The sequence below is a fragment of the Nanorana parkeri genome, unplaced genomic scaffold (genome assembly GCF_000935625.1).
Source record: "Nanorana parkeri isolate BGI_ZX_2015 unplaced genomic scaffold, ASM93562v1 scaffold10, whole genome shotgun sequence".
In the NCBI taxonomy this organism is placed as follows: Eukaryota; Metazoa; Chordata; class Amphibia; order Anura; family Dicroglossidae; genus Nanorana; species Nanorana parkeri.
Genome location: NW_017306278.1, coordinates 2,913,014 through 2,922,006, shown reverse-complemented (window position 1 = coordinate 2,922,006; position 8,993 = coordinate 2,913,014). Strand labels below are relative to the sequence as shown.

The 8,993-nt window shown below is 47.2% G+C and overlaps 1 protein-coding gene across 1 annotated transcript in view; it reads right to left on the bottom strand.

Annotated features, from left to right (window-relative positions):
- MRVI1 (murine retrovirus integration site 1 homolog) overlaps positions 1-8,993 on the bottom strand; it is a 74,389-nt gene that overhangs the window by 38,182 nt on the left and 27,214 nt on the right. The window contains exon 3 of the mRNA XM_018555119.1: positions 5,227-5,409. Coding sequence (XP_018410621.1) covers positions 5,227-5,298 — 72 coding nt within the window. The 5' untranslated portion in view covers positions 5,299-5,409. The remainder of the gene's footprint in view (positions 1-5,226; positions 5,410-8,993) is intronic.

The following is an 8,993-nucleotide window of genomic DNA, read 5'->3' as shown; positions in this document are numbered from 1 at the left end:
AAAACAATCCCCTGTGTGATAGCAATTGGAGGTGACAGGTTCTCTTTATTGACCCTGTCACCTCCAATACAGGAGTTCTAGCGCAGCGCTGTGCTGGAACTCCTGTGACAGGTGAGAGAGGAAGAGCGCAGCGCAGCACAGCACAGCACAGCTCTCCCCTCTCACTGTCTACACGGGCGGCAGGGTTACCTTTAACCCTGCCGCTCACTGCAGTGAGGAGACGGACTCGGCGGCGGAGCCCGGAGGACGGAGCCAGCGAGGAGAGAGGTAAGTGCAGGGGGGAGGGGAGGACGCTACAGACTGTTTACATGTGATCTCGGCGACATCGCCAAGTTCACATGTAAACGAACAATCAGCTGCCTCACTCTACATTGAGCTCGGCTTGTACAAAGCAGGACTAAATGTAGAGAGGGCAACTTCCCCACAAGGACACCGCTGCCGCCCCTCTGCGCCCTGCCGCCCCGAGGCCAGGCCTCGGTGGCCTTGTGGGGAATCCGGGCCGGTACATGATGGGATGTGTAGTCTTGAGAAATGGAGATTGCATCATATCAAGCAGCAGGGAAAGAGATGCAAAGCACACTGGGAATCCAGGAAGTTGTTGGAAGTGACGGGCAGACGTAAGGCAGCACTCACTACATAAAAGGGATTTTTTTTCTAGTAAGCTTTGATTGCATTACCAGAAACAACTCCACTATGTATTCCTATTACAATGCTGATGTCATAACAGGAGACTGTATGATGGGACTTAAAAACAATTTGCATTCCAGAGCAACACTCCAAATCAAGGGTAGGCCCCTGGGAATCATGCCTGTGGCTGTCAGAGTCTTACAATGCCTAATACGTAGGGTTGTCCCCTGTCCGGGATCCACCCGGACAGTCCGGGTTTTGAGTGTTGTGTCTGGGTTTCATAACAGCTGAAACTCAGACACAAGATGTCAGGTAGACAGAGGCAACCAAATTAGAATAGGGGCCACTGGCCCCCCCCACTGAAAATAGCCTCGACTGTTATATTTATATATTTACTTTCAAGAGGCATTGCAGGAAAAAAATTAAACAAATCTACTGTAATCCAGCAAATGCTGCGTCTACGCTAATTCAGAAACCTCAATCATATTAATGTAATTGCTGGTCAGTGTATATAACCCCCATTACATTGCTGGCCAGTGTATATACCTCCGTTACATTGCTGGTCAGTGTATATACCTCCGATACATTGCTGGTCAGTGTATATAACCCCTGTTACATTGCTGGTCAATGTATATACCTCCGTTACATTGCTGGTCAGTGTATATACCTCCGTTACATTGCTGGTCAGTGTATATACCTCCATTACATTGCTGGTCAGTGTATATACCTCCATTATATTGCTGGTCAGTATATATAACCCCCATTACATTGCTGGTCAGTGTATATAACCCCCATTACATTGCTGGTCATTGTATATAACCCCCATTACATTGCTGGTCAGTGTATATACCTCCGTTACATTGCTGGTCAGTGTATATACCTCCATTACATTGCTGGTCAGTGTATATACCTCCATTATATTGCTGGTCAGTATATATAACCCCCATTACATTGCTGGTCAGTGTATATACCTCCGTTACATTGCTGGTCAGTGTATATACCTCCGCTACATTGCTGGTCAGTGTATATACCTCTGTTACATTGATGGTCAGTGTATATAACCTCCGTTATATTGCTGGTCAGTGTATATACCTCCGTTACATTGCTGGTCAGTGTATATAACCCCTATTACATTGCTGGTCAGTGTATATAACCCCCATTACATTGCTGGTCAGTGTATATACCTCCGATACATTGCTGGTCAGTGTATATACCTCCGTTACATTGCTGGTCAGTGTATATACCTCCATTACATTGCTGGTCAGTGTATATACCTCCGTTACATTGCTGGTCAGTGTATATACCTCCGATACATTGCTGGTCAGTGTATATACCTCCGATACATTGCTGGTCAGTGTATATAACCCCCATTACATTGCTGGTCAGTGTATATATACATGTGAATTGAGAATCATGTAACAAATATAAAGTCGGTGTTATCCCAATCTGGCCGCCAAAGTGGAAATACACTTTAAGGAAGGCCCAAGCGATGTAAATTGTTCTTCACATAAAAAAAAAAAAAAAAAAAAAATCACATCCCGCTTTTCCACCAGACCAAAGTTCCCCCGTAAACAGAGCCGTGGAAGTCTGTTCTACGCTCCATTGATAAGAATAACACTTCCTCTTTAAGAAGAGCGTGTTCTGTGCGCTCCTTCGCTCCTTCTGTTCTGCTGACCCCCAAATCACCATAAAAAATGAAGACATGATAAGTGTGGGAAGTACGTGACGGCCCCTCTGTGTGTTCCGCTCTTCCAGTCATAGGAAAGGAAAAGAAAAAAAAGGAATCGTGCGGATGTGTTGAACTGTGAAGTGGAATCCCGCCTGCGCAGATAATGGAATCGCAGCCAAAAGTGAATCCCGATCATTTTATTTACTGGGAAATGGGGAGGAATGCGGCTGAATTTAGGTTCTGCGCCACATAACAGTAAATTAAAACCAGATCACATGACTAGAATTCATTCCGAAGGAAACAGAAAAACCTTCCAATGATGTCTGTAAAAGGGCTGTGAAATCTGCAATCCTTTAGACCAGCCGTTCTCAACCTGTGGGTCGGGACCCCTTCGGGGGTCGAATGACAATTTGCCAGGGGTCGCCGGGAGTCTCCCGCTATTAGATAGCGGCTCCCGGCCGCCCGGGAGAGAAACACTTTCTCCTGGAAAGGTTTAATCTGCCCGATCGAGCAGAGTAAACCTTTCGCTGCGAACGTTTTTTTATTTCTGACATCGGAGCCCCGGCTCCGAGTCAGAAAAAAATAAAGAAATCAGCATTGGAATGCATAGCTACATTCCTATTGGCTATTTCACTTTGCAATAGCAAACTAGCTATTGCACCCGCCCACTGCTGCTGTCAATCAGCAGAGGGGGACCTGCAGTTCTCCATCAGGTCCCCATCTAGTGATTATCATCATTATTATTAATAATAAAAGCTGACACCCTCGGCTTGTGTTATATGGTTTGCCATTTTAGCTGTTACAGCAGTGGTTCTCAACCTGTGGGGTCGCTGTGTGATTTCTGCTGTGCTCGGTGAGAGTCCTCCTCATCCCTCTCCTAGCGCAGCAGTGTCAGTTCTCCCGCCACGCCGCCAGGTGTCGCTGCAGCAGCCGTGTCAACCCTAAATGTTAACGTTGGGGGTCACCACAACTTGGCAAATGTTACCAAGGGGTCCCGGCCCTAGAAAGGTTGAGAACCACTGCTTTAGACATACAGGACTACAAGTCCCAGCCTGGCCTATGTGAAGAATAACAAGTCCCATTGTGCAAAGCCACAAGAACTACATATCCCAACATGCTTAGGTGGAGTGTATATAAAGCCAAAACGCTTTTTTTTTTCTTTAGTTCCGTTACTGGTTTTTCGGTATCGAGTACCGATATTTTTCGCTGATACCGAATACCGGAAGTTCCGTTAAGGAAGCCAGGTGGCGTGTGATGACTCGCCACCCGGCTTCCCGATTAGCAGGGAAGCCGTCTCCACGCTCCATCATCACCAGGTGACAAGAGCTGGCTTTCTGGCCAATCAGGAAAGAGGGCGACGCGTAATGACTCGTTGCCCGGCTTCCTGATTGTTCGAGAAGCTGGCCAATCAGGAAGCCGGGCAATGAGTCATTACACGGCGCCTGGGTTTCCTGATTGGCTGGGAAACAGGCTACATCCATTGAAGGCGGCTTTCTGGTCAATCGGAAAGCCAGGGGGCGGGTAATAACTCGAAGTCCGGCTTCCTGATTGGCCAGCTTTCCAACCAATGAGCAACTAGGCGGCGAGTCATTACACGCTGCCCGGCTTCCCGATTGGCTGGGAAGCTGGCTCCAGTGGCGTCACAAGGGTGGTGCGGGGGTGCGGCCCGCACCCGGGTGCCACCATTGGAGGGGTGACACCAAAATGACTCACAGTCATTTTGGTGTCACCCCCCTCTGAAAAGTCGGGCGCTCGGTCATGGACCGAAAGCCCGACAGTATCAGGAGAGAACAGGGGACCCGGCGGCATACCTTATCCCGCCGGGTGACTGTCCCCTCCTCTCTCTGCCGGCGTCCATCACCAAGATGGCCGCCGGCAGGTATCAGAATACTGCCGCGCGTGTGCAATGACGTCATCGCGCATGCGCGTTGTGACGTCACGGGCATGCGCAGTGACGTCTCGGCGGGGTGACACTCGGTTACCGCTCTGAGTGTCACCCAGCCTCGGGACGCCGCTGGCTGGCTCCTTGCTCTCTCGCCACCAAGTGACGAGGGAGGAAGGAGCCGGCTTGCCGGTCAATCAGGAAGCCGGGCAGCGTGTAATTATTACATAGTATTTATATAGCGCCAACAGTTTGCGCAGCGCTTTACAATATAAGGAAGACATTACAATCACAATACAATTCAAGACAAGATGGTAAGGTGGGCCCTGCCCCTGAGGGCTTACAATCTAAAAGAGGAGGGGAAATGATACATGAGGAGGGAGCTGTGTGGGGATGAATTATTTGAGAATGTGATGGTTCAGTGGTTAGGTCGAGGTAATGACTCATTGCCCGGCTTCCTGATACCCAGAGGTTGGGTATGGAGCTAGGCATTGGAGCATTTGGGAGAGTACAAGTACTCGCTCAAAAAATCGGTATCGGCACCGATACCGACACTAGTATCAGTTATCGGTGCATCCCTAGTCACCGCTCCAAGCTCGCTCCCCGGATGGACTATAATTTCAATACAAATGAATAAACTAAAACATGAGATTGTAGTCCATCACAGGAGAGAGCTTGGAGCGGTGACTACTCTACAACACACACACAGGGACCATGGGGAACAAAAAGTAGCCCCCCTCCAGAAGGAAGGACGGTGTCAGCACCAATTCAGAGATGATTGGAGGATCTACAGCCAGATCTATGTACTCACCCAAATGCTCCGATGCCTAGCCCGATACCTGAGCTTCTAGTATCAAGTCATTACACGCTGCCCTGCTTCCTGATTGGCCGGGAAGCCGGCTCCATGCTCCCTCGTCACCTATATATAATATATATATATATATATATACACACACACACACACACATATACACACACACACACACACACACATATATATTTCTCATTCTAATCTGTGAGGTGAAAAGACAAGTAAATGGTCACTCACCCTCGCTGGTGCAGAGGTAGGTGGGTGAAGGCCATCCGCCGCCAGGTCCTGGTTTCCGGGCACGGTGGGCATCCTGAAGGACAGGCGGTGAGGTGGTGGAAGGGCCCCGCTTCTAGACCCGACTCTGACCCCGTCCGGCTAGATGAACATGAGGAGCGTTCCAGGACACTCATCTGCTACGTGCTGCCAAAACAAATCAGAGCAGAGATAAAAATCCACCTTATAATACGAGGATCATCTATAATAACAAACAGCACAGGAGAGCGATATTAAGAAAAACACGCAGATCTCCTTCTGGCCTTTATATGATATAAACTATAAAAACTGCAAATACTTATGTAAGTGATTTCCTTCATATCTCTATTAAACAACATTATTACAATTAGGGCGGAGCTTCCGACGCCACTGCACTGAGCCGGACGAACGGGCGTTTTCATCGCTTTGCTGCCATTTGCCTTGCTGGTTTGATCCAGCAATACCCAACGCCTGTACTGTTTCTACCATTGTCAGTACGCAGTTTTTATTTAATAAATTTGCATTTTATTGGACGTTACGCACTATGTCCTTTTTCTCTTTCCTCCTGGATTTATTCTGGTACCTGTGATCTGAGGAGACCTTTTCGCCTTTAGGCCTTGTTCACACCAAATGCAGAGCAGATCCGGTCAGGTTTCTGCACACGCACGCTAGTCTTTTAGATGCGTTTTTGATGCGTTCCGGGCTCTTTTTGGTAAAAAAAAATGATAATTTTTTTTAAAGTTTAAAATGGGCTTTCAGTGCGTTCCAGGCATTGGCATGCGTTTTTGATGCGTTCCAGAGAAGATAAAATAGGGCGTGCTGCAGTTTTTTCACCTGCTCTGCAACTGCACGCTGCGATGTGAACTGGAGCAAAAAATACCATAGGAATACATTGGCCGCAGTTTTGATCTGGTCTGCACCTGCTCTGGATCTGCTCCGCGTTTGGTGTGAACAAATGTGCATGGGCTTCCCTCCCCCATTAAGACCCACAGAACCCTAGTTCTGTGGTTCTACTTCCCCAGGTGAGCACTCGCTTGTTATCATCACTCGCTGGGTGGAGGTGAAGGTCTGCCTGCATTGCGTGATTATCCCTACCTGAGAGTTATATGCGTATTGGCTGTGAGGAATTTTCTTGCACGACCACCATTGGTTTCTTTTTTTCTGGGACTTTGTTTTGTCTTTATTGCTTTCTTTGTGTATAGATATATTTTTTATGCCTTATTTGTTTTTGGCTCATATATGCGATTCTTTTATATATGTTTCAATGTATTAGATGTGCGTGATTATTAGCTCGGCACAATATTGTTTTTCACATTTTCCAGATATTTATTGATATCCTTAGTGCTCGGCAGCTCTTATTTTGACATTTCACCTACTGGCGCTGATCACCTTATTGTTTATCATTACAATGACAGAGGCTCATGCGAGTGCTAGGAGGCCAGCGACACAGAAGGCCATCATTTCCAGGGACGTCTCTGCTGAGAGGAGTAATAATCATTGTGCACAGTTGTGACAAATGTAATAAAATATAAACAATCGGAAGTCGTCCAATATGATATCTTATGGGATGTGCGGCCCACACATCAAGCCCTGACCTGTCAAATGTAGGGTTGCCACCTTTTGTTCAAGCGAAACCCGATCACTCTAGCGACGCACGGCCATTTTTTTTTCTTGGGAGAATGAGTCGCGGCTTATTCATATGTAAATATCACAGTCAGACTATTTTCAGTGGGGAGCCAGTAGTCCCTATCTTAATTCTGGTTGCCCTTGTCTGCCTGACATCTTGTGTCCGGGTTTCTGCTGCCATGAAACCTGGACACAGCATTCAAAACCCGAACTGTCCGTGTGAATCCTGGACAGGTGGCAACCCTAGTCAAATGTAACCTTTAAAACAATATACTCCTCCACTATAAAATCTTCAGACGCCTAATTCCAGGTCCTAGGCTTCCTAACCTTGTCATGATAGACCGTGCATGCATAGATGAGGCACCTATATGAGATACATATATGGGAGCTGTTTACCTGCCAAGGGATTCCTATTTCTGTCCATCCAATCCTGAGATTTACACAGCTGGCACACTGATGAGCTTATCTCTCTAGCACCATGCTCCCTCATCTATCAGCATGCAGCACACCTGACTGGTTCCTTGCACTGTTTTTCTAACCCCATCTCTGAGCTGTATTGCAAGAGCCTAATACCAGGTCAAGTGTTGTTACTTATACTGATTGCAATAAAAAATAAATTTAAGGATGTGTTAAGGTGCCCATACACTGCTCGATTCTCGTACGAGAATTGTGGGAAATCCCACGATCGTACGAGAATCGAGCGGTGTGAATGAAGACGTGCGACCGTTTCTACTGTACGGTCACACGTCTTTTGTCTAAGGCTGGGCACACACCCTACAACCATCGCCAAACTTTTGTCTTGCGATGGTTGTAAGGTACTTAAAAAAACGTACGATCTGCCTATCTTGCATAGGCAGATCGTACTTGCGATGATCGCAAGCCACGCCCGCTGAAGGGCGGGCTTCCGATGACCGCAATGCCGAATGGGCGGTGTGCGCTTGCGCACACCGGCCCGTTTCACAGTAAGATCAGTTAGGGTCTGGAACTCACTGCCACAGGCGGTGATTTCAGCAAATAATGTGGAATTGTTCAAGAAACTTTTGGACGATTTCTTAAGGGACCGTAATATACAGGGGTACGGGTACTCCTAGAATGAGATCCTAATAGGTTGGACTTGATGGACTAATGTCTTTATTCAACCTCAAATACTATGTAACTATGTAACTATGTAAGGTGTGTGGGGACCTTAAGGAGCATGCTAGAAAAACAGCCGAAAATCATACGATTTTCGGCTGATTTGAACGGTGCTCGGGAGCCAAATGCCGAACGGGCCGGTGTGCGCACGCGCACACTGCCCGTTCAGCATTGCGGTCATCGGAAGCCCGCCCCTCAGGGGGGCGGGCTTGCGATGATCGAGAGTACGATCTGCCTGTCCAAGATGGGCAGATCGTACATTTTTTAAAATTACTTTACAACCATCGCAAGACTAAGGTCTTGCGATGGTTGTTAAGTGTATGGCCACCTTTAATGACTGCAGAGCTACATTAATATCTTTTATATCTGCCTGGAGTTCAGCTTTACCAGACTGTGATATTGACATATTGGACAGAGCTGGGCTTGCAATGACTGCTGCATTGGAAGATCTCTGGAGAGGTCAAATGTCATGCAGACACTCGTTGTGCAGTATCTATAAAAGCCTAGTCCCCCCTCCAGAAGGCTATGACACCCCCCGCCTCCCCCCATACATATGGAATTTGAAATATGGTTTGCCCATCAGCTTTACACCAGATCAACGAGGCTCTGCTCTATCACCTGCACACAAATCTACCATCTGCAAACAAATTTAAGTAACAAGGTTACAAGATGTTACTCTGGTGGTATAGAGCAGCATTTCTCAACCTTTTTTTCGGTCACGGCACCCTTTAAAAGCATGCAAAATCTCAAGGCACCCCATTGTAAAATACCTAAGAGTAAAACATGTGTGGGCCCCTCCAAAATCCATATCAGACCTTCTATCCAAGATAGGCTCTGGTATGAATATTAAGCAGGCACTTGATGCAAAAATACAAAAAAAAAAGGTGTTCCCTCATTCACATCAGAATTCTCCTTTATATTAAAGCCCCCCTTTTACACCAGAATCCCCTCTTTCTCACCAGATTCTCCCTTTCCATCAGAAGCCCCCCTTT